This window comes from Tursiops truncatus, chromosome 18 (assembly GCF_011762595.2).
Source record: "Tursiops truncatus isolate mTurTru1 chromosome 18, mTurTru1.mat.Y, whole genome shotgun sequence".
In the NCBI taxonomy this organism is placed as follows: domain Eukaryota; kingdom Metazoa; phylum Chordata; class Mammalia; order Artiodactyla; family Delphinidae; genus Tursiops; species Tursiops truncatus.
Genome location: NC_047051.1, coordinates 48,461,219 through 48,486,903, shown reverse-complemented (window position 1 = coordinate 48,486,903; position 25,685 = coordinate 48,461,219). Strand labels below are relative to the sequence as shown.

General features: G+C 37.9%; 1 protein-coding gene across 6 annotated transcripts in view; it reads right to left on the bottom strand.

The window, feature by feature from the left end:
• The window catches only part of UCHL3 (ubiquitin C-terminal hydrolase L3), a 43,532-nt gene extending 24,721 nt beyond the window's left edge, over positions 1-18,811 (bottom strand). For 5 of the 6 annotated variants that reach the window (XM_073795307.1, XM_073795305.1, XM_073795308.1 and 2 more), the window contains exons 1-4: positions 8,156-8,284; positions 5,164-5,320; positions 4,730-4,815; positions 2,842-2,889 (exon numbers count right to left, since the gene is read on the bottom strand). In XM_073795307.1, the coding sequence (XP_073651408.1) occupies positions 2,842-2,889; positions 4,730-4,815; positions 5,164-5,320; positions 8,156-8,230 (366 nt within the window). In that variant the 5' untranslated portion in view covers positions 8,231-8,284. Of the gene's footprint in view, positions 1-2,841; positions 2,890-4,729; positions 4,816-5,163; positions 5,321-8,155; positions 8,285-18,659 lie in introns of those variants that run through there. The other variant, XM_073795306.1, reaches the window with a different exon arrangement.
• Positions 18,812-25,685: the final 6,874 nt, after the last annotated feature.

Here is a 25,685-nt window from a genome sequence, read left to right as displayed (position 1 = left end):
TGAGGACACAGTGAAAAGACACCCGTCTACAAGTGAGGAAGAGAGGCCTCACCAGAAACCAACCCTGATGGCACCCTGATATTGACTTCTAGCCTCCAGAACTGTGAGAAAATAAATTTCTGTTGTTTAAGTCATCCAGTTTGTGGTATTTTGCTATGGCAGCAAAACCAAACAAATACAAATGGGAAAGACTGAGGTGTGTCATAGGAACTGACAAAAAATAGTGTGCTGGAATACAGAGAGCAATGGAGATAATAATATGTCAAAGACTCTTAAGTCCACAGATGGTAGATGAGCCAGAAATAAAGTGATCGCAAAACCTGTCCCTGGTGCAGGAGTTTTAAGGTGGTTGATACTGAATTTGGAAATGTATGGTGTGGGTTTTTGTTCTCTCAGTGACTGGGAGTCACTAACATACAGTGGCTAGAATATTATAATCTATATTCCACCCTGGAATGCACAAAACAGCCCATACAGCAAAGAGCTGAACTCATCCCAAAATGTTAATAGTGCCCTATTGAGGAACAGTGGCTAATAGTATGTTTGGTTTACTCAGGGGACTACAGAACACCAAGATTTAGCCTTTTTTGGTAGTTTTTACACCACTAAGGTTAGTTTTGAGCTAATTCTGGTGAATTAATAATTATGTGTTGTGCCTATGCACAAGGAATGGTGTTGGATACTCTGGGGCATACCCACAGGAATCGAACACCAATGCTAGGTCGAAGAGCCACGGTAAGGGAGACATGACACCACATTTCACCAAATCTAAGGCACCAGTGGTTTTAAGATGCATCATTTTATGTACAACTAAAGAAAGTAATACCACCAAGTAAATTACAAAATCAACTGTAAGATACACCCTAATTTCAGAGCTGTTATGATGTTAAAAAAATATACATCTTAAATAAATGAAAAAGAATATGAAAACAAATAGCTAAAATGCAAATAGTAGGAATCATATAAAATAAAATAGTCTACAGCGGGAAGGAGTTTACGTCTAGAGAAGAGATGTGAACATCATCTAAAAGGAGGTATTAAAAGCCGTAATTTGGATAAAGGCCAAAAGGGAGGCAAGAGGAGGCACCATAAAGACAATTTTTTAAGTAAACAGGTATTAAAGCATTTAACTGCTTTACTACAATTAACAGTTTTCATATTTTACAATAATTTCATGCTGATCTTCACCATCACTGCTAATTTTTTTTTTTTTTTTTTCGGTACACGGGCCTCTCACTGTTGTGGCCTCTCCCGTTGCGGAGCACAGGCTCCGGACGCGCAGGCTCAGCGGCCATGGCTCATGGGCCCAGCCGCTCCGCGGCATGTGGGATCTTCCCAGACCGGGGCACGAACCCGTGTCCCCTGCATCGGCAGGCAGACTTTCAACCACTGCACCACCAGGGAAGCCCATCACTGCTAATTTTAACACTACAAATTTGTAAACAAAAAAAAGCAAAACATAGTGAAGATTAAGAACATGCTCAAGATCGTAAAAAGCAATACAAAAAACAGAGCATCCCATTCATTTCCAATATGGTGTCGAAACCACTTAGACATGCCACTGTGTGTGTGTGCGTCTGTTATGTAAACTTAGTCAGAAAGCAATGGTACACACATCTGAAAGCAGAACCTGAGAGCAACCAAGAAACTATGATACAATTACATGGAGAATTAATGTTTAAATTCCTAAGTGGTTTTATTATAAACATTCACAGTTACCAGTCAGAGCTATGAAAAACTGCAGTTATATCATAGTATCAAATTGTTTTCTCCTTAAAAAAATTTTTTTGAAGATAGTGGGAATATTTAAGTTCAATACTTTTAAATCAGTATTTCTTCAAGGTTTTTTTTTTGTTTTTTTTTTTGTGGTACTCAGTCCTCTCACTGTTGTAGCCTCTCCCGCTGCGGAGCACAGGCTCCAGACGCGCAGGCTCAGCGGCCATGGCTCACGGGTCCAGCCGCTCCGCGGCACGTGGGATCTTCCCGGACCGGGGCACGAACCCGTGTCCCCTGCATCGGCAGGCGGACTCTCAACCACTGTGCCACCAGGGAAGCCCTTTTTCAAGTATTTTTAAAGCATAAAGGCAATGTCATCTTTGTACATGAAAAAGTATGGTTCCAAGTCACGCATAGGATAAGAAAGAAGAAAATCTATAATTCTCTGGTATTAACACTTAAATGTGTTATAAATACACCAAATGATTTTAATTAAACTCTATTCATTTTGACTGAAATACCTTCTGACAAACTTCCCCCGAGAGTGGGAGGGTGAGGTTTGAGGGAAGAAAAAGGAGAAATGGAGGGAGGGAATCCCTCATGAAAAAGAGAATGAAAAAAGGGACAAGAGAAGGAGAGGAGAGGTGACCTATCTGAAGAAATAACTAGCTAACAGAGTAAAGATGGTGAAGACCATCACACTGCCCCAGAACAGATTTCCTGAGTAAAGAGAATGTTACAGCTTTTTGCTAGAAGCTGAGCATGATAAAGGCTCTTGAAAACCATACTGGCTATCTACCTTTACTACAGGGCAGGTATTTTTCTCAAAATACTTGCAAGTCAAAGGAACCTGATGGGGAACACGAAGACCACCCGTTAGCCAAAGCAAACAGCACACAATCTGCAATCTGTCTAAATGATTAGACAAACTGAGATGGCTGTCATCAAAGTGCATATTAACAGTTTGTCAAAACATGTTCTTGGGCTACTTTATGACTACTTTTACGTAAGCAAATTCCCTCAAAGGAAAAAAAATCCCAATAATTTTCTAAAACTACATGTCATACAATAGAACTATGGTTAAATTTACAAGTGGCAGGAAAAGTTTTGAAAAATGTGAAATACCTCAGTCTGACCTTCATGGGCACTGGTCTCATGAGTAACTCGAATGGCCTGTAATAAGAATATAAAGTATTAACAGGAACAAATGACTATATCCAACTTTTTAAATGAAAACAACAATGCTAAATTTTAACATCTAAAGCCTTGTTAAGAAACAAATTGGAGGAGATTTTTGGAACAGTTTAACACTAAATATTTAAGAATGATTTCTGAGTAAGCAAATGAATTGCTGTGCTTTCCAACCCTCAAATCTCTGAAACCTTAGGAAACTGAGTATCTGCTTATTTGTAATTGCCAGGGGTAAGTGGGAGTCATTTATCTTATTTAATTGCTGGAACTAACATTTAACACTTTATTCAACTGAGACTAGAATAAAGTAAGCATCTCACAGATAGAGACTGAAGAAGCTTAGCTCATCTGTTTCTCCAGGTTACATGCTATTCTGCAGCTCTGGCTGTATTTATGCTTAATCATGCAGCTTCAGTCAGCACTTTAGAAATGTGGAGCAAAAGGCATGCATTTAACAGAAGCTAGAGATTTTAGGTTCCTGAACTTAAAAAAAAAAAAAAATGCTCTTATAATAGGCACTATTAACAAAGATGAAGAGAAACAGTCAAAGTAAACTACGGGTGAAAGTACCTTTATGAATGGCAATTTGGCAATAAGTATCAAAGCTTTAAAAACATGCAAACTATTTCGTCCAGCAATTTCTCTTCTAGGAGTTTATATATTTACATATAACTGTACATAATTATATATCACTAATGATATTTGCAAAGACTTAGCTACAATGATATACCTTGTAGTATTTTTTCAAATGGTGAAAAAAAGGGAAAAATATTAAATTTCTGACAATAATTTATTGGTTAAATAAAATACTACACTATGGAAAGCTACGCAGCCATTAAATGATGATGTCAAATATATACTTACTGGTATGTAATATGTTTGTGATAAGTTACGTGAAAAAAGCAAGTTATAAAACAATATTACAGTGTGATCAAATTTTTGTTTTAAAATATTGTGCATACAATTATATATTCCCTATTAAAAATATAAATGGTGGCTACCTCTCATTGGTGGGATTACTGGTGACTTTTATGTTGTTCATTTTATTTTTATGTAAAATAAAGACGTTTTATGAGATCAGCAGGTTTTCTTAAAGAAAATACAACTTAAAATAATCAAAGTACATTAGAATGCTAAAACAACATAATCAAGTCAATGGATTTATTGGGCACAAACTCTGCCTAACACATTGTTCTAGCCAAATAATTTGTACACTATACTGTTTCTAATTTCAAAGAACTTACAATCTACTTAATAATGTCATTAAAAGGTAAAAAGCCTTCAAAAGAAAAATAGATTTCAAATAGAATAAAATGTAAATACCAATCTAAATTCTATGAAAAGGTACAATCATTTAAAACGTCTTAGACTATGTGGCCTGTGTCCTCACACATGCAAAAATATTACACTGATAAAATAGCTAGAGAATATTCTAACATCTACCTTTAAACCTTTGTTTTTTCCATTGGTCTTCAGCCTTGTTCCAAATTCCCAGTGAAAGACACACAGGGTATTGCCAAGCATATATTTATTATAGGGAGGGAATGGTAAGGAACAGTCAATCATAAGATATTTTATAAATTGTTAAATCAAATTGCCTTTTTTCTCTCATTCAGCTCTGGACATAGAAAAGAAGTGGCAATTTATGAACATTTATGGATATTTCAGATAATGTTACAAAAGTACAAAAGGCCTGTTTTAATGGATACAACAAAAATCCATAATTGCATAATATACGGTTTCAAGACAAACCCCCCAAAAGAATCTACAATCCCAGAGAATTTTGCCCACACATGAGATCAAGACAGAAAAAGGTACCGACGTCATAGTTCTCCAGGTATCTGGCTCGTTCTTCAGGGCTCATTGATGCAGACTCCTCCAGGAATTTTTTCAAGGTGGATCCAGATTCTGAGAATATTAAAGATGATAAAATTGAAAAGCCTTGCTATCTCAAAGAGACTGATATATGAAAATACGAGAAGCATGCTAACTATTTCTCAGGTAAAACCCTTTTACTGGTAAGTTAGGAATATAAGAATATTGGGATAAATGATAGGGCTTAAGTTATTTGTTTGTTAAACCTGGGGAGGATTAATATTTCCCCTAACAGTATATATATTCCCATTATAAAAGAAAGAAGGAAGGAAAAGCTTTATTTGATACTTTGAAAGAAAGAACTAGAACACCACCTACTGCTCAGTAAGTTAACTTATAACTTAAGCAGGGGGAAGATAGCAGTAATGAAAAATTATTTACCAAAGTGCATCTTGTCTTTATTGTTGGCAATAGCATGGATTAGTCCAATTGTTCCACAGGCATTGCTGATGGTTTGCTTCATGAAATATACTGATGATGTAACATCTTGTCCCTGAGATTTTATTTTTTCCTCTTCTTCTGTTCTGAATATTTCATACTATCAAAAAAAAATCAGTAGCCTACATGTGAAAATAATATATTAAAAAGGACTTAAATATAAATATGGAAAAACTCTAAATATACATCAATGGGGATTTGGTTAACATGGCATATGTGAATGCAATACTATAAAACATTTTAAAAAGAATAAAATAGATTTACATATTCTGACATAGAAATCTGTCCATGATTATAGAGTGGTTACAGGCCAGTATATATTAATATGATTCTCATTTATGTTTTAAAAATATTTACTTTATATATGCATTGAAAAGTGTTAAAGGATATAGAAAAACTTAACAGATAAGAGATAAGAGATCTGGGATAAGAGATTACTAGAGGATTTTTACTTTCTATTTTTCACATTTCTATACTGTTACATCATATTATATTAACAAACTTCACACTATATTTATAAGTAGATGGTATTCATAACATTCACCATTATCTATAACAACTGATTGTAAAAACAATATGGTACAATAATGTCAAAAGTGTGAGCTCTACATCTGATTGCCTTAACCTACAATCTGGCTCTGCCATTATTAGCTGTGCAACTCCAACAAGTTACTTAATGTCTCTGTGCCTCATTTTTCCAATTGTAAAAAGCGTTAAAAATAATGAGGTTAAAAAATGGGTGGGGAGAGAAATTAACACAACATTGTAAATCAACTATACCTGAATAAAATAAATATTTAAAAAACTGAGTGAGGATGGGGACTTCCTCCACTTCCCTGGTGGTCCAGTGGGTAAGACTCCGTGCTCCCAATGCAGGGGGCCCAGGTTCGATCCCTGGTCAAGGAACTAGATCCCGCATGCCACAACTAAGAGCCTATGTGGCCAAAATAAATAAATTATTTAATTAAATAAATTTAAAAACAAAAGTGAGGAGAAGGAAGAGAGTAGGAAGATGATTTTATTGTTTTGTTTATTGTTTTCCTCTAATTTTCAGATTCCAATAGAGTAGGGAGCCCTACTACAGCCCACAGGCTACAGGCCAAACCTGGCCCACTGCCTGGTTTCGTAAGTAAAGTTTTATTTTTGTATTGTCTATGGCTGTTTTCATACTAAAAGGCAAAGTTGAATAGTTATAATAGAGACTATCAGGCCTGCAAAGTTGAAAATATTTACTAGCTGACCCTTCACAGAAAAAGTCTGCTGACCCCTGTGATAAAAGAAACAAATGATGTCTATTTAAAACCCATAATTAAGGAACTGCTTTTAACAACAAACGTACCTGTGCCTGAAAAAATAATTTTTATAAATGTGCTCCTAAATCAAATTTTTATTTTTTTAATTTTTTACTATTTTTTATTAGAGTATAGTTGATTTACAATGTTGTGTTAGTTTCTGCTGTACAGCAAAGTGAACCAGTTATACATATACATATATCCAAAATTAAATTTGTAAATATTTTCAGAATAAATTCTGAACCATTAATTCATTCATATAAGTTCAACTGATAAAAACTGAAAAGTTCAATACAGTAAGGTCTTGGGCTGAAATGTTTTGTACAGTCCTAGAGTTTAGTTTGTTATTGTTGTTGCTTAACATCAATGTTCCTTGGTGACAAAGCAAGAGTTTGAAGTTATCAAAAACTTACCATAAAGTTATCAAAAAGTTTGATAACTTCTCAAGATTTAAGGTTTAGAAAAAAAATCCTAAAATGATTCAGAGCAAGTATAGGAAAAAGGAAAGTGACTGTGTTTTCACTGTGGTCTGCCATAATTAAAGACAACAAAAATATCAGAGAGAAATAAATTAATAGCGTAAAGCACATTTAAAACACTGTAACTGACTTTATTTAAAAGATAATGATGTACCCATAACAATTCTTTTGCTATTAGTATGCTGAAGCCATTCACAACTACATAATCAGTTTCTAAATTAGAACTTAGAAGATTGAAACACTTCATATTTCCTAAACCATCCACTAGATATCCTTTGAGTGATTTTTATTATGTCACTTATGAGCTGAAATAGGGACCGACCAAATTGTAAGAGATATCAGAAAGTGGCAGATGCCACTATATTTTCTACTTATATAAGTATAAATACTCATTCCTCACATCTTCCCATTTACTTCATTTTTTACAATGTTGAGTTCATCTTATTATTTCTAAGTTTAAAAATAAAAATCAGAAAGATACAGACTCAAAACTGTTTTAAAATGGCTCCATAATGCACATGGCTATAAGATATCATTCTAGAAGGCCTGAAATATGGAGATTTGAACTTAGATACAGAGAGCTAAGAATAGCTGTTTATAATCCCCAACATATCCTAAATCTGCCAATTAAATTGTATTTAAGCTTAACGATTCTCACCCAAATCAAGTTTATTCTGAAAATAATGTAACCCATGTCATTAGTTACATCTACCTCCTTAAAACAAAGATTTCTTTACGTATATATTGAAAACATTTACATATTTTATATATTAAAATTTTGAATATTCTTTATTCATATATTTTCTAAGACAGATTTAAGAATATCCTAGTACTTAACAGTTCTAAAGTATACACATCAAATTGTGGTTAAATGTCACATCAAAACAGTTGAGGCAAACTAACCATATTTTATAAAAAAAAAAAAAAACTACCAGAGTTTAAAAGACTCAGGGCTTCTCTGTCAATCTACAAATCAAAATCTAAATACATCTCTTTAATAAAACTAGATTTTTAGGATGTCCCCACTGTCTAGATTTCCTCATTTTATGCAAGAAGGGAGTCATCTGTTCTTAATTCATAGGTTTAATTCAACAGCATAGGTTTAATTCAACATTGAAAGAGAATTCTGCATTTACTGGAAACTATATCTTACTTAACAATTACCTTTTCTGTAATAGGGAAGAGAAGCAACACTGCACACACTGGTCTTGGTACCATGCTAAGGAGTTCAGGATCCATTCCATATACATCAACAAACTGCCAGTTAGGATGCAGACCTAATTGTTTGAGAAACTGGTAAAAAGGGGAAACAACCAGTTTAGTGTTAACAGGGAAATAATGTGTATATACTGTATATCTGATACATAAAAGGGAATGGAAGGTACAAATATTACTGATGTTCAATAAGAATGAAGTCAAGCAGGTTTTCCATGAATAAGGTAGGAAGAGATAGCAATTTATTTATATCAGTTAACAAACATTTAAAATTTACAACATATTAAGCAAAACTCCGTTTTTCAAAATCCATTACTTTGGGATTGAACATAATAAGTCAGGACTTCACCGAACACATACAAGTGGCTTGGTTGGTATCTTAAACTCATTCCCAACATTGGATTTTTAAGGAAATGCATCTAAGTTCTAGTACATAAAGAATTATTTTGGTAGTAAATCAGCATAGTCTATCCTAATTATCAAAAATGATGACTGAGGTTTAAAGATAGATGATAGGTCGATATCACAAGTTTTATCAATGAACAAAGAGTGTATAAGGCCAAAAAAGTCCAAGCAACTTGTGGGAACACCAGGAAATGCTTGATATAAAAAGTAACCTGGGACTTCCCTGGCGGTCCAGGGGGTAAGACTCTGCGCTCCCAATGCAGGGGGCCCGGTTCAATCCCTGATCAGGGAACTAGATCCCGCACGCATGCCGCAACTAAGAGTCCACATGCCGCAGCTAAGTCCAGGTGCAGCCAAAATAAATAAATAAATATATATATAATAAATAAATATTTTAAAAAAAATTATATAAAAAATAAAGTAACCTGCTGGCTTCCTGACTTTCAGTACACAATGAAACCTACTCAGCTTCACTGTCTCCCCTACATCTAGCAAAAAAAAAAACTGTAACAAAAGAGCAGTGGTTTTTTCAAACTCTAAAGAATTCATAGGGAAATAAAATATCAGACCCTAATCTACTGCAGAGAGAAAAGGAAAAAAGAACATAATAATAAGAATGATGTCAATTTCACAATAAACTCAATAAATGCCTGTACTGAAGGAAATTGATGGTTTTAAAAAGTTCACCATCACAAAATAAATTTTACATGATAGAAATAATAAAGGAGTAGAGGAAACAAAAAACATACTAAAAATGCATCATTATACCTTACTTTGAGAATACATTATAGTATCTACTGGTCTAACATTATCTTTAAGTTGCTTTTTTGTTTTTGTTGTTTGGGTTTTTTTGTTTGTTTTTTTGTGGTACGCGGGCCTCTCACTGTTGTGGCCTCTCCCGTTGCGGAGCACAAGCTCCGGATGCGCAGGCTCAGCAGCCATGGCTCACGGGCCCAGCCGCTCCGCGGCATGTGGGATCCTCCCGGACCGGGGCATGAACCCGTGTCCCCTGCATCGGCAGGCGGACTCTCAACCACCGCGCCACCAGGGAAGCTCCAACATTAACTGAGATTTAAAAATAAAAAGGTGCCTTGGGTATTTCTCCCTGAAGAACGATCACACATACTTAGATCATCAAATGAGATCTTGCAAAACCAATGGAAGCCATGCCCTATTACATAAACAGTGTTATTCATCTCACAGTCAGGTTCTACAAGACAAGACAAGACATTTAAAGGACCACTCTCCACATCCCTCCAATTCTCTGCCTGTAGAAAAAATGCTACTTACTGATAGTATGGTTGGTCAAAAATAAGGTCTTAGATACACTTAATAAGAAATACTCTGAATTAAAAAACTTATCTTGGCAGAATGTGCTCAACATCCATAGATTCATCAAGTCACATGCTCTGAAACAGTCTGGGGCCACAGAAATCAATGTCCTTCTCTAGTTAATACCTATTCTTCATCTGATTCCTATTCATGATTCCAGACTTCAATAAAGTTCAATGAAGTATTCCAAACTACTTCCCTCTCCCTTCTCCACTTTCTCTGAAATTCTTAGTCTATGCCCTCCTCAATATTCAATTCTATCTAGAAACTAAAAAAGGACTAAAACTGACTGCAAAGCCAAAGGAAGGAACTGTGTCTTATTCATCTTTTTAATCCCACTGCCTAGCACTGTACTGACCAAACCATAGACACTCAAATTCTATTTGCTGAACTTGCAAGAAATTTGTTGAATTTGTTAAAGATTGTATCTCTATCTTAATAGATAATCTAGCCATCTGTATGTCTACACATGTCTGTTAAGCTATGTTTATAATGAATATTTTACATATACTTTTTATTTGTGCCAAGAGGTAGGAAAGATACATTTGGCTTCTAATCTAAAACCAGGCATTTATCAGCTCCAAATACTCCAAATACTACCTGCACAGGACTGACAGCTCTAAAAGGCATACTGTCAAACAAAAGTATCATAAACCCTGATAAAAGAATTTAAATTTATTTGTTAATATTATGTACCCCCAATAGCCATATTGCTATAAAGTTATAAAACAAGAGGTACATGTAACAGAGTAATTTTTACATCTGTGCTGCAAACTGAAAGTAACAGTTAAACATCTTAGTGAAAAAACAGTCTGGAGAAAACTGGCAAATTACCTTGAAGTTGTAAACTTGTTCCATGTCAGCCAAAGCTAAAGAGTATAAAAATTACCAAGCTCCAAAGGCAGCAGTTGTAGCGAGAGTGATTAGTATCAAACTGAGGACACATCAATGATTAAATAGAAGATTAAATTAAATATAAAAAAATGCTTAAAATTTAACTGGAATCATACTTTTCCTCAACTTTTTCCTCATATAGCCAATCAAATAAGATTGATAAAAAGACGTTCAATTTAACTAATATCTATTAAGTACATCGATGCAACCTCTGACTCCAGATTGTTATGGGTCAGACTCACACAGGAAGTCATCATATGCATAGAAAGAATAAAAGAGGCTATGCCTAGTAACTACCTCTGGGCTTCGGAGAAAAGGTGAGGAAGAAAGTCTCCAACTTTTACCTCTCACTTTGTTTTAAATAACGAAGGTATCCTACTTTTATAATTAAAGGAAAAAGAAGAACCTACGTGCATTTGTGATGATCATAGTCAAATAGAGAAAGATTAAAAAGAAATTCTCTAAAATATTAATAGTAGTTAGCTTGCATGGTATGGAACTCAACTTTTTATCTTCCAGTGTTTTTAAAAAGTGTTATTTTTACAATAGATGTAGTTTCAAAGATACAAATCTACAGAACTGATATGCATGTATTTTCTTCAAATTTACAAAACTGGGATAAAACATAATGCCAGTTTTAAAACTATTCCCAAAAAAATCTCTCCAGCTTACAAAGAAAAGAATTCTATATAGTATAGGCACTTGCAGAGCCATCTCTACACAATTAGAAGCATCCTGTTTGCATCAAATATAATAAGGGGATTTATAACCTTTAATATCTGTCTTCAGGCTTTTTTAAACATTGGGTAATAAAATAACAAAAAATTCTGACTGACTAGCTCACTAAATTTTTATAATGCCACACTAACGTTTGGCCTATCAAGAAAAACAATTAGTAAATTAGAATATGTGCCCAAAAAGATCCTTGGTTAACTTATCCTTTTCAATGGTCCAAAGAGAAAATTTCCACCAGATACAGAATATTTTAATTTATTTGTAAATATTTAAAAATAGTATCTTGTATCAGAAACTATGCTAGGAACTTTAATGCACTTCACCTTTACTGCAAAGGAGGTTTTATTATTACATCCTTTCACCAATGAGAAAACTGAGCCTGGGAGGTTCTGTGACTCTTCAAGGTCATGCTGCCAGAATCCACATGCAAAGCTCTGGATGTTCTGGTGCTTATTTACTTGTCTCTCACTGCTTAAAGTACCTTCTTGTACTTTGTTCTCTAATTTTAGCCACAACGAACTCTTCAAGTTCTCAAAGGGTCGATAACCATCCCTTACCTTGCTTTTGCACACAAACTGGACTTATATCTGAAAAACTGTTAGCCTCTCCCCCTCATTTATTAAAATTTATTTATTTATTTATTTATTTTTGGCTGTGTTGGGTCTTCGTTTCTGTGCGAGGGCTTTCTCCAGTTGTGGCAAGCGGGGGCCACTCTTCATTGCGGTGCGCGGGCCTCTCACTATCGCGGCCTCTTGTTGCGGAGCACAGGCTCCAGACATGCAGGCTCAGTAGTTGTGGCTCAGGGGCCTTGTTGATCCGCGGCATGTGGGATCTTCCCAGACCAGGGCTCGAACCTGTGTCCCCTGCATTAGCAGGCAGACTCTCAACCACTGCGCCACCAGGGAAGCCCTCCCCCTCATTTTTAATGAATTCCTCCTCATTCTTTAGGTGATAGTCAAGTAACAAAAACTCTGATTACATAAATATATAAAAACAAAAGAAAAATTAAATCTATCTTCCTTTCAAATTTGTTCTTAAGTCACTTGCTCTGGTCTTTAATGGCCAGCTCAGGACAGCAATAGATTCTGCCTTGTTACTAATTTACTAATGATTTGGGTTATGACAGAAATTATACTTATCTAGTAATTGCTTGATATCACTACTAGTAAAAGTATACTAGTAGTAACTGCTAGATGCAGAACTAGGAAAATAACTAATAGTTAAATGAGAAAACAATGGTTTTTAAAGTCTGGAAACCAGCCAAATGAATTTTAATAGCTATTTAGTAAACAAACAAAAATGAAATTACTTAAGTACAGAATGGGGAAATACTAAAAACATTTTATGTAGGAACCAAGAAAAAAAGGAGTTTACTTTACTGCAGGCTCAATATGGACTACACAATTGTCAACGTAAGTGATGCAATGCTGATCTGCTTTAAAAGTTGTATTACTCAGGATAATTTAGTAACACACTATTTCAACATAGATTATTCAGAGTGGAATATGATATCAGCTCTGGTAGGCCTATTTTATGAAGGATGACAACAAATAATCAGGCTCAAAGAAAGGTCACCAGGAATGATAAGGTTTTGGAAGACATCACAGCTGGAGAATCTGGGCATGTTCGAAGAAAACTTAAATTATTATAATCCTTTTCCCCCAATATTTCTAGTAATATCATGAAGAAGCAATTAGATTTACTCTGTATGGTTTCAATGGGAGGATGACAGACAACTGGAGGAAGTTACAGGAAAGCAGATTTTGTTTCAATATAAAGAAATATAATTCTTCTAATTATACATTATTCTCATGATAATAAAAAACTAAATCACTTTATGAGATAGAATACTGCTCACTGAAGTATTCAAGCAAAAGATTCATGACATTAAAGATAATTTTAAGAAAGATTTTCTGGAGCATGAAAGGAGCTATATAAAATTTATTCATTCTTCCATTCAATAACTATTTGTTGAGAGCCCCCTATGGGCCAGGCACCATTCTTAGTACTTCAGACTTGTGCTTGTTCTCACAGAACTTACATTCTAGTGGTATGATACACACAATAAACAAGTAAACACATAAACAAGATAATTTCACAAGGTGGTTAAGTATTATGAAAAAAAGAAAACAAGACAAGATGTCAGTGTAGATTCAGGGCCAGTGGTGAGAAAAGGAAGGAACATTACCTGCATAATCAGGAAAGACTCACTGAGGAGAGGACTTTAAGTTAAGACACAAATGACAAGAACCAGCCATGAAACAACCCAGATCAGGATGATTCAAGCAAAGGATGAGCTAGTACAAAGACTGAAGCAGGAACAGGACGGGCATTCAAAGACTGCAGCCCAGCAAAAGTGGGAGGCAGGCAGTACCTCCCCATCAGGCCAGAGTAAGCAGCTTGAAGTGCATTCTAAGAACAAGCAATGGAAGGCTGTTTTGTGTTTTGAGTGTTTTAAGCAGGGAAACACAGACGTGATTTGCATTTTTATAAAATCTCCTTGGGTGTATATTGAGAATATATTTTAGGGAGGTAACGGGAGAAGCAGAAAAACTAGTTAGGAAGCTACTGCAGTTGTCCAAACAAAGGATGATGGTGGCTTGGTACGTAGTGGTAGAAATGAACAGAATGGCCAGGTTTGGGATAGATTCTGAAAGAAGAGTCTACCAGAGTTGCAGATCATTGGATCTGAGAGGTTAGGTCAAGAAAAATATTAAAAACAGTAAACTTCACAGAGTGCATGCTTTGTTCTATACATTGCCATACATAATTTACATGTAGCAATTTATTTCATCCTTACAACAATTTTACAGGATTAGGAGGGGTTATAAGAAACTAAGAAACTGAGGTACAAAGAGGCTAGGTAACTGCCTATAGTCTCAGAGCAGAGATTCAAACCCAAGATATTAAAGCAGTACAAGAATGGCCTCTCCAAACTAGCATAGTTGTGAAGAATTAATGACATTGACTTGGGCACTGTATAAATGGTGGTACCCTTAAAAGACTGGGGAAGTGGATTTGCAGGAGAAATGAGAGGATGTAAAGCCAGATTTCTTTTTCAGCCATGTTAAATTTGAGATATCTATAAGACATCCAAATGGAGATATACTGTAAAAGCAGTAGCTGAATATAGTAGTTTCCAATTCTGTAGAGAAGTCAGGACTTGGAGGAACACAGGATCTGTCACACAGAATAGGTGACAACTGACAGTACTAGTGCTATACAACAGAAAATATAAAAAGATTAGCAGTGTAGGACAAAGTTCTGAGGAACTCCTTAGTAATTGGAAGGGAAATGATCCAGCAAAGGCAAATCTAAGAAGCAGTCAGAGAAATAAGAGGAAAACCAGAATTATCACAGCAGCCAAGAAAAGATGTTTCAAGAGGGATGGAGTGGGCTACTCTACCAAATGTTGCTGAGAGATCAAGAAAATGGTGACAGAAAAGTGAACGCTGGATCTGGCCAAGTCGTGATTAGTAAACTTGAGAAAAGTAGTTACTGTGAAATGGTGAGGATAGAAGCAAACTAGATGGGAGTGAATACAGGAAAAAAAAACGCTGATAAGAAAGTAGCAAGAGCGTCTATGGACAATGCTTTGTGAAAATTTACAAAGAAGGGAAACAGAGAGGAGGTAGTGGAGGAGGTCAGGGTAACAAGGGTGTTTTTCCCAAGATGGGAAACACTAACTAATGAATATTTGTATGTTCATGGCAATAATAGCAGATGACTTCTAAATCTTTTTCCAACACTAAGCAACTAAATACAACAATTACGTTAAGTAAATTTCTTTTCCTTCAGCCAGAAAATATTTTGCCTATTCAATAAAATCCACAATTAGGAATATTTCTAGGGAATTTCCACATCAGAAATGGGTGGTTCTAAAACACAATATTTAAAATTGCATAATGTGGCTGTGCAGTACTCAATCACAAAACATAATCAAGATGAAAATCTAGTGTGGTCATAAAAGGAAATTCTATGATTGCCCACATCACAAAATGTTCTTTTAAAAAAGTGTTATAATTCCTGATGCTTAATTACCTGTAACTTTCCATCAGCTACAAGCTGCTATTACCCCTTAAATGCATATGTAAATAAAATGGAGCTTCAATTTTTTAAATAATTTTTTCTATCATTTAACTGATTTTATTCTAGGTAAGTCCTACCTATAGCAAGACAAAATATCCTGAGAAGGCAGTGACAGCATATAAACCAACAAAAGAAATCACTACTTACTACATCTACTGAGACATATGGTTACTAGTTAACGTCTAACAGTTACTAACAACCTTCATATAGTAGACATGTGTTAATCATTCTTATACCAATTAGGCATTGTTAGAGCACTAAACAGTGTTTGCTCACACTGAGTATAATGACACATGCAAGCAACAAATGGTAACAGAGTGAAATCAAGATAAGTAAAAGGCCTATGATTCCATTCAATTGAGGAAAGAAGAAAAGGTGGGGATGGATATTGTTGTTGGGATTAATCTGTGGCTTAATTTATAAATTTTCCAAATTCTGAGTGAGTTAATTAAATTTCCATTCATTTTCGATCCTCAGTTCTGCCACTAACATAAAGAGAATAAAGAAACAACTACAAAAATTTTGGTTACACTGATTACTTCTTAGATACTTGTCCATTCTCCCACTAAATGTACATTACTTCTTTAAAAAATAAATTTAAAGGGGTGGGATAGGGAGGGTGGGAGGGAGGGAGACACAAGAGGGAAGAGATATGGGGATATATGTATATGTATAGCTGACTCACTTTGTTATAAAGCAGAAACTAACACAAAAAAAATTTTTTTAATTAAAGAAAATAAATTTAAAACAAACTTAACCACACCAAAGCATGCCAGAAATAGTGTACAATCATATACTAATAATATCTTTTCTCTGTTTATGTCACCACAGAATGGCCTCCTGTGACCATCCAACCTAGTATGTTTTCCCTGATGGTCTTCATCACCGTACCATTAATTTTCTCCACTGCACTTATAATAATTGCTAACTATTTGTTTGCTTACTTGTTTATTGTCTGTCTTCCCAATGGACTGAAAAGCAGAAAACCATAAATGTTTTCATCACCAAATATAACCAGCTCCTGCACAGATATCTGGTATTCCAAAAGGTGCCCCTCAAATATTATTTAATTGATGTGAATAAGTGAATGTGTTTTATAGTCTACCAAGATTACTCAGGAACAAAGGTTTCCAATTAGAACATAGGTTTAGAATATAGGTTTCCAATTATATAAGCTTACATCTTATTAAAAATAATAATGGTATCATCTAAAAATGATTGTATTTTTTAGTCTGTTGATACAGTTAATTACACTGATTGACTTTAGAATAGTGAACCAGCTTTGCAATAACAGAAGAAACGGCTCTTCATCAAGATACACTATCCTTTTTATATACTGCTGCATTCTCTTTGCAAATATTTTGTAGAGGATTTTTACATCCATGTTCATGAGGGAGAGTCTGCAGTTTTTCTTATTACGGCTTGTCTGGTAATGCTGGCCATAAAATGAGTTGAGAAGTGCACCCCTCTTCTATGTTTATGTGGGATTAGTATTATTTCTTCCTTAAATGATCATTTCAAGAGATATAGGAAAGTCATTTAAGAAAATTCAACAGTGATCCATGATAAAAACTCTCAGCAAACTCGGAAAAGAAGGGAACTTCCTTAACCTGATAAAAAAGCATCTACCAAAACCCTACACCTAACATATCTAATGATCAAAAATCAAATGTTTTCCCTCTAAGTTCCAGAACAAGACAAGGATGTCCTCTCTCTCTCCATCCTACTCAATTTTGTATTAAAGGTCCTAACTAGTTCAACAAGAAAAATAAATAAAAAGCATACAGACTGAAAAGGGAAAAATAACACAGTCTAACCACAGAGAATATGACTGTCTGTATAGAAAATCCCAAAGCATCTACCAAAAGAAGCCACTAGAGTAAGTGAATTTAGCACAGCAGCAGGACAAAGTTAACATGTAAAAATAAATTATACTTCTATATATAGCAATGGACAACTAGAAAATGAAATTTTAAAACACCATCATTTACAATAGCACCAAAAATCATTAAATACTTAGGTATAAACAAACAAAAAAATGTGCAAGATCGACATGCTAAAACGACAGACCACTGTTGAAAGAAATCAAAGACCCAGGTAAATGATGAGAGGTACCAGCTTCATGGACTGCAAGACTCAATACTGTTATGATGTTAATTTTCCCCTAAATACATCTATAGGCCTAGTCATCAAAATCATACCAAAATTTTTTGTGTAAGTTGACAAGCTGATTCTAAAATTTATATCGAAAGGCAAAGAAACTAAAACAGCCTAAACAATTTTGAAAAGGAATGAAGTTTGAGAATTCATACTATTTAATTTCAAGACCACAGTAATATAACTACAGTAATCAAAACAAACACATAGATCAATAGAATAGAACAGAGCCCAGATATACGGTAAATTGATTTTTAACCAAAGTTATAAAAATATCTGGAATTAGGTCTGAGAGAAATATGCTTCCTTCCTAGGGCACTAAATCAGAAGTTGTAAATACTGACTTCTTCAGAGGGAAAATTTTTTTCTTTACAAAGCTGTCAAAATGTTTTAGGCAAAAAAATGAACAACAAATGTCAAAGAGGGTAAAACAAAAGAAAATTAATATTGATAGGAAATGCCACCTTAATAACATGAAAGATATATGCTGTGTTCCAAGCTTTGTTCATTACTAAATTACTAGATTACTAAAGAGACAAGAATTAAGGCAGTAATAATCATTTCAATAGCATGTAATAAACCCGAATAAAAAAAGTTTGCTGACAACATTAAAATAAAGCACTTCTATCTGCTTTCTTTATATAAGGAATTTTCTACAAGCTTTCAAAACCGAAAACCAATGAAGTACAGGATGAATCATTATTCCTTGGTGATGAGAAGGAAGATTATTGCGGGGGGGGAGAAGTATGATAAACTAAGAGGGCAGTAAAAAGTAAACTTGCTGTTGAGAATGAAAAACAGGAGAAGACAAAATACACCTGAGCAAATAAAAAGTTTATACCTGGTAGCACTTATTGTCCTTTTGATCGAGAGGCTGCGAGATGTTCCCTCTTCCTTCCCCATCCCGAACCTCCAACACCCAAACGAACTTAAAGGGTTGTAGCTGGCAAAGGATGACGTGGGAATTGAGCTTTCCTATGGTATAAAAGCAACTAAATTCCACTTTTAAGAAACTGGAAGAGAAAGGGGGCGTGGCGGAGAAGAGAAGTGACTTGATCGGGCGAAAGAAGATGACTGGAAGATGATTTCATGGTGCAAGTGGCGGATGAGATTACAAGGACTGAGTGGGAGCCTTTACAAAGCTTAGAGTCAGGTGCTGCAGGCAAATTAGTCACCTAGAAGGTACAGGGCTGGGACAATCATGGATTCGGCACTAGCAGGAGGCAAAACGAAGAGAGAAGAGGAACTGGAATACAGGGTGAACGTCCCTCAAAACCTCTGACCCAAAAAACCCAGGAAACGCTGATGACGGGGAATGGGACCAGAGACAGCTGGGAGCATCTCCAGGACCCAGGTGGAAGGGAAGCGGCCGCAAACAGGGCACGCCCGTCTGAAGGTGAGCAAGAAGGACCCTCACGGAGTTAAATCCCAGACTCCTGGGGAGTGCAGGGGTGTAGGCGGCCAGGGTCCCAAGCGACAAGACACCTCACTCACCTGGTTGGTGACCTGAAAACGAAACAGAGAACACCATTTAGCGACAAACTGCCCGGGACTAGAGGCGGCAGCCCGGTGCCCTCCGCCCCCGCCCGCGGCCTCAAGCCAAGACCCGAGCCACGCTCACCTCAGGATTGGCCTCCAGCGGCAGCCAGCGCTGACTCTCCATGGCCACTCCGCCCGGCCCTTCTCCAGCTCTGACAGCCGCCGCCGCTTCCGCCCCCTTGCTCCTGACCTGGACCCGTCCAACCCTGCGCCCCGAGGGAGGGGTGCCGAGAGACTTAGAAAAGTCTAACAACACTCTAGCTCCTTTATCGCTCGCTACAGAACCACAAGTCAAGGTTTCCACTTTAAATTAAGATACAATCGGAGAGGAAAAGAATAGGAGCCAGCTTCCTATTGCAGAAGGGAAAAGAATCTCAGCTCTCTCCCCTCGCGCTTGGACTCTTCCGAACCGACGAGACTGCTCCAGTGCCACGCATGCGCCAAGCGGGGGTCTGGGACCGCGTGCTCTCCGGCGCCCTCCCATGCCTGTATCATCAGCCGGAGACGCTAGGGGGCGCGCCGCTGAGTCCTGTTCGTCGAGGGAGGGACCTGGGCGCTGCCAGTCAGGAGGCCCCACACCCAGAGGACGCCAGTCGTGCTCAGAAGCTCCTTTGCCAGGGTGCAGAAGTGATATGTCGGCCTTGTCTGCTGTTACAGAGTGGGGAACATTTCTATATACCTACACAGTTCCGTGTAGAAAAAATGTCAAGTACCTGTTATGAGTCAGACGCTGTAACTAAGAGTTGGGTACACAAAGCTAAGCTTACAGTAGGGTAGAAGAGGTGGACAAAAGAACGAAGAATCACAATGAAGTGTGATACACGTGTGATAGTGGTAGCATGAGGTTGGTGAAACTACACAAAAGGGCAGCTAACGGGGAAAGGGAGTGTCCAGAAGGCTTCCTGGAGGAAGTGGACAGCTAGAGTGAGCCTTTAAAAAAGTCGATGGTAGCCAGTCAGAGAGGAGGGTGCTCGGAAGAAGGGAAAGTGTGCACTGTGGCTGCAGAGCCTGCAAGACTGAAGGGCAGTGGTTAGAGACAGTTTTGGAGAGATAGGAAGGGACTAACTGGTCAAGATATCTGGGCTTCATACTGAAAACAGCGGGGAACCGCTGAAGGATTTTAAGGAGAATTTTCATCTCTCTTTTCCATCAGGCTGTGAATTCCATAAGGCCTGCAGCAATGTCATTTTTGAATTCCTCACATCGTTCTCCCCAAAGCCTAACCCAGTGCCTGACACATAGTAGATGCTCAATAAATATTTGAGGAGTGAATGGAATAATCAGATATGCATAAACCCCATTTTCAATAATGTGGAAAATTTGCCAGAGTGAAATGATGAGAGACTTAATTAAGGCAATAGCGGTGACGGAAGGGCAGGAGGGGCAGGCATAGAATAAAGAGATACTGTTTGAAGGGGGTATCCTACTGCTGAGCCCGCACTGTCAATGACGACTCCAGAGATCTGACCTGGGGTAGAGTGCATGTTACTGCTGCACCCAAGAGAGGGAATGCAGGGAGAGGAGCAGTTAGGGAGTGAGGAAAAGATAATTACACTGAGCTTGCCTTTCTTGGGGAACTTCCAACTCTCCCACTCATGTTCTTCTGGCCACTATTCAACTTCCAAGGAATTTCCAAGACTCCCCATTCTCCTTATCTATCTGAGAGATTGTTGCAATACCACCCAACTGTGAGGTGGTACATCTGAAATGTCCAGCTCATCATGGGAAGCCATAGTTGCATAATCACTTCAGTTGCACAGCCAGGCTCTTAGTGGCATGCCAGGGGTTGTTTTTCAAATGACTTACTGTCAGAGGAATGGCGTTGGTCCAGAACCTTGAGGTCCTGCACTGTCACCCTCCTGTTAGGGCTTCCCTAGGACTCCACACAGCGTGGACCTCTCTAGCACCATTGGATCTGCTGAGATCTAGGGCCAAACAGAAGGTAGTTTGCATTCCAGCATGGACTTGCTGCAGAGGACTCTCTTGCTCAGGGATCTACTCAAACTGGCAGCCATCCATATCACCCAATAAATGTGTTGCACCTGTATTCCCAAATGTGCTGTATGCTGCATCCAAAAGCCAGAAACCCACCAAGTGCTCTGCCTCTTGCAGGGTACAATAGCTTATCCTTCATCTTAGAGAGGTTGTCCCATTATGGGCTAGACCTTTGGACCCATAAAAGCCTTATGAGGGACTTCCCTGGTGGTGCAGTGGTTAAGAATCGACCTGCCAACGCAGGAGACACGGGTTCAATCCCTGGTCCGGGAAGATCCCACATGCTGCAGAGCAGCTAAGCCCGTGTGCCACAACTACTGAAGCCCGCTCACCTAGAGCCCGTGCTCCGCAACAAGAGAAGCCACCACAATGAGAAGCCCACTCACCGCAACTAGAGGAAGCCCGCGCACAGCAATGAAGACCTAATGCAGCCAAAATAAATAAAGAAAGAAAGAAAGAAAAAAAACACTTTATGAATGTAGTAGCCTCTGATCTTTGTAGGGTTTAATTCTCAGCCTCTGGCATGCATATACCCACCATGGTATTGAGTCCAGTACTTCTTAAACTTGGATGTACATAAAAATACCTAGGGAATCTGAAATGCAGATTTTGATTCAATAAGTCTAAGATGGGGCCCAAGATTCTGCATTATTGGCTCCCTTTTTTTCTGTTGTTGTTTTGTTTTTTAATTTTTTAATTGAAGTAGAGTTGATTACAATGTTGTTTCTGGTGTGCAACAAAGTGATTCAGTTATACATATGTATAAGGTCCCTATGTTTCTTTTTGTTTGTTTTTTGTTTTTTTGTGGTACGCGGGCCTCTCACTGTTGTGGCCTCTCCCGTTGCAGAGCACAGGCTCCGGACGCGCAGGCTCAGCTGCCATGGCTCACAGGCCCAGCCGCTCCGCGGCATGTGGGATCTTCCCGGACCGGGGCACGAATCCGTGTCCCCTGCATCGGCAGGCGGACTCTCAACCACTGTGCCACCAGGGAAGCCCAGGTCCCTATGTTTTAATTCTTCCTTTATCTATAACCTTTGCCATGTAACACTGAAGTTTTTTCCACTAGAGGCAAAGTAGTGTCAACCCTCATTATTCATGGGTTCTGCGTTTTGAATTTACCTACTTGCTAACATTTATTTGTAACTCCCAAATCAGTACCCATGTCACTTTCAAGGTCATTCACAGACATGCTCAGAGTGGCAAAAAAATTGAGTTCCCAGCTGAGGTCAAGCAAGTCTGTGCTCTGCGTTCTTGTTCAAGGTCTTGTATTGGAAATGTGTCCTTTTTGCAGTCTATTTAGTGCCACATTTTTAAGGCATTTGTGTGTTTTTGTTGATGATTTCACTGTATAAAATGGCCCCAAGCATTGTGCTCATGTGCTGTTTTGTGTTCGCACACACAGGAAGACTGTGATGTGCCTTATAGAGAAAATACATGTATTAGATAAGTTCCTTCAGGCATGAGTTACAGTGCTGTTAGCCCTGGGATCAGTGTTTACGAATCAACAATATAGATTAAATGTGGGGACTTTCAACAAAAATGCACATAAAAAATGTGTTGATTTGTTGATTAAAATGTGACCAGAGGCTCACAGGAACTTAACCTGTTTCCACTAGGAGCAATGGTTCAGTATTTACTAACTCAGCATTTGTGGTAGCTTTATAATGAGAATTAACTGTATATTTACCCACTCCTTGACATTGAGTTCAGCCATGTGATTTGTTTTGGTCAATGAAATGAGGCAGAAATAATTGTATGCCAGTTCGAAATCCAGGCCTGAATAAGCTTCTGCTTGCTGTTTGTACTTGTGTCATCACCTGGAGAAGAATGAGCTTGGGCCAGCCTGCTGGTTCCAGGAAGAGAGTAAGGACACCTGGAACATAGCAGAAATGCCTCAGCTGAGCCCAGCCTCCACTGGCCAACTCACTGCTAACCCCCAAGACATGTAAGCTAAATAAATGTTTGTTTGTAGTATGACATTGGGAATCTGTGGGGGACAGGGCTTTTTTACACAGCAACACCTAATTGCTATATCTACCAAAAATTTTCATACTCAAATTCAAAGGAGTCGTCAGATAATTGATACAGCTGCCCCAAATTCTAATAACCAAATAAAAACATGCAGTTGAACCTCCGAAAAATGTTATTTCCTACATGACTAAACTCATAGTTTCATTTTTTTCAGCAACTGTTGCAAATTCAGCAGCTTCTATTCAAACACACTGGGAAGTTTTTGACAAATGATGTTTGATGTCTTAACGAAAGTATTTGAGACTCAAACACTGCTCTCTCATTTTTATAAATTTCTTTCTTATATTCTGAGGGATCTGGCAACTTCTCCAACCTTGAACTGAAATAAGCAACACTTTTGTTTTATCTACTCAAGTATATCCACCTTTTTAGGAATTGTAATTTGGTTGATTTGTAAGAACACATGGAATTTTGGTCGTCCCCCCAATAACCCATATTTGCCTTACTGATCTAAGTTTACAACACACTGTTCTCTTTCCATGCCTGGTTCCATTCCTGGTAACTTTTTTTATGCCAAATCACAGCATAATTTTTTTTTTAAAGGAACATTTATTTATTTATTTATCTGTCTGTCTATTTATTTTGGCTGCGTTGGGTCTTCGTTGTTGTGTGCAGACTTTCTCTAGTTGCAGCGAGCGGGAGCTACTCTTCGTTGCGATGCGCAGCCTTCTCATTGCGGTGGCTTCTCTTGTTGCCGACCACGGGCTCTAGGCGCCAAGGCTTCAGTAGTTGTGGCACGTGGGCTCAGTAGTTGTGGCTCGCGGGCTCTAGAGCGCAGGCTCAGTAGTTGTGCCGCACGGGCTTAGCTGCTCCTCAACAGCATAATCTTTTTAAAGGCATTTCACATGGCATTTAAACATAGTATGTACACAGCCAGCAATACCTGTGATTCAATAGAAGTGTTGAACAGCTGTAACCAAGTTCACGTATACACCTGCAAAAACAACTGAGTCACACCTGCTGCCTGCCTACCCGCCACTGTAAGCAGCCATCTGATGCAATGTGCAGTATGATTTCTCAGGAGTCAGATGCGAAAAAATATGCATCTAACAATTGATGAAATTCGGTATTTGTACAACACCTGACTTAATCAAATACGGCTGTCATTGCAGTCATAACCAGCTCAGGGAATCTTCTAGGATGAGGCCTCACCTGGCTTTCCTTAGGGCTATGGCGGGGTGGTGGGGTGGTGGTGGTGGTGGTGTCAATTTCGCTACACACCTGTAACTCATTCATGGCACACCACCATGATTACTCTGTCTTATATTACTTGTCATAATAGGAATACGTCCAGCTGTCTTCATGCTGTATCTGCCTTTAGCCTTTGTTGCATTGCCAAATAACCATCCTAAAACATAGCCTTTTTGCAATACTTAAGAACATATCGGGACTTCCCTGGTGGCGCAGTGGTTAAGAATCTGCCTGCCAATGCAGGGGACAAGGGTTCGATCCCTGGTCGGGGAAGATCCCACATGCCTTGGAGCAACTAAGCCCACAAGCCACAACTACGGAAGCCTGCGAGCCTAGAGCCCGTGCTTCTGCAACAAGAGAAGCCACCACAGTGAGAAGTCCGCGCATCGCAACGAAGAGGAGCCCCCACTAACAGCAACTAGAGACACCCCCCACGCGTGGCAACAAAGACCCAACACAGCCAAAAATAAATACATAAATAAATAAAAATTAATTTAAAAAAAAGGACACATCAAAACTTAACACAATTTGGTCTCATCTGTCCACAGTATGGATGAAAAATTGTCTGCACCTGATCAGAAATCACGACTAACATAATATTGTTGTGTTTCTATAAGCCAGGCCCTTAATCTATTTAGGTCTCATTTTTTAAATGAGACTCTATAAGTTCCCCTTAAGCCAAAGGTTAAAAAGTATGTCGTGCAGCTTTCAGGTGAATGTGTGACTCGGCCAGGTGAGCTGAAAGAAGAATGTGGGACAGTGACAATATGGAACACATAAAACCTATCTAAATGCATTGCCATTCAGTTTCTGATAGTTTGTCTTACTTGCTTTGTTTTGTTTTAAATATGTAGGTCCGTCAAATTTGGCCCCAAATCTAACAATCTGTGGTACGTACTCTGCTTTAAGCTCTAAAACCTCTATGATTCTAGCATCAGTGATCATGCTTATTCTCCGTTCTGCATCGTTGCTCAGGCTGCCCGTGGATTTCCACCACTATCTACTTCCCCCAACACCCCTGCAACACACACAAACACACACACAATCATCCATATTTTTCAGTAGCCTGGAGTATAAATAGAACATTCAATTAGCACAAGGCAGCTGGAAA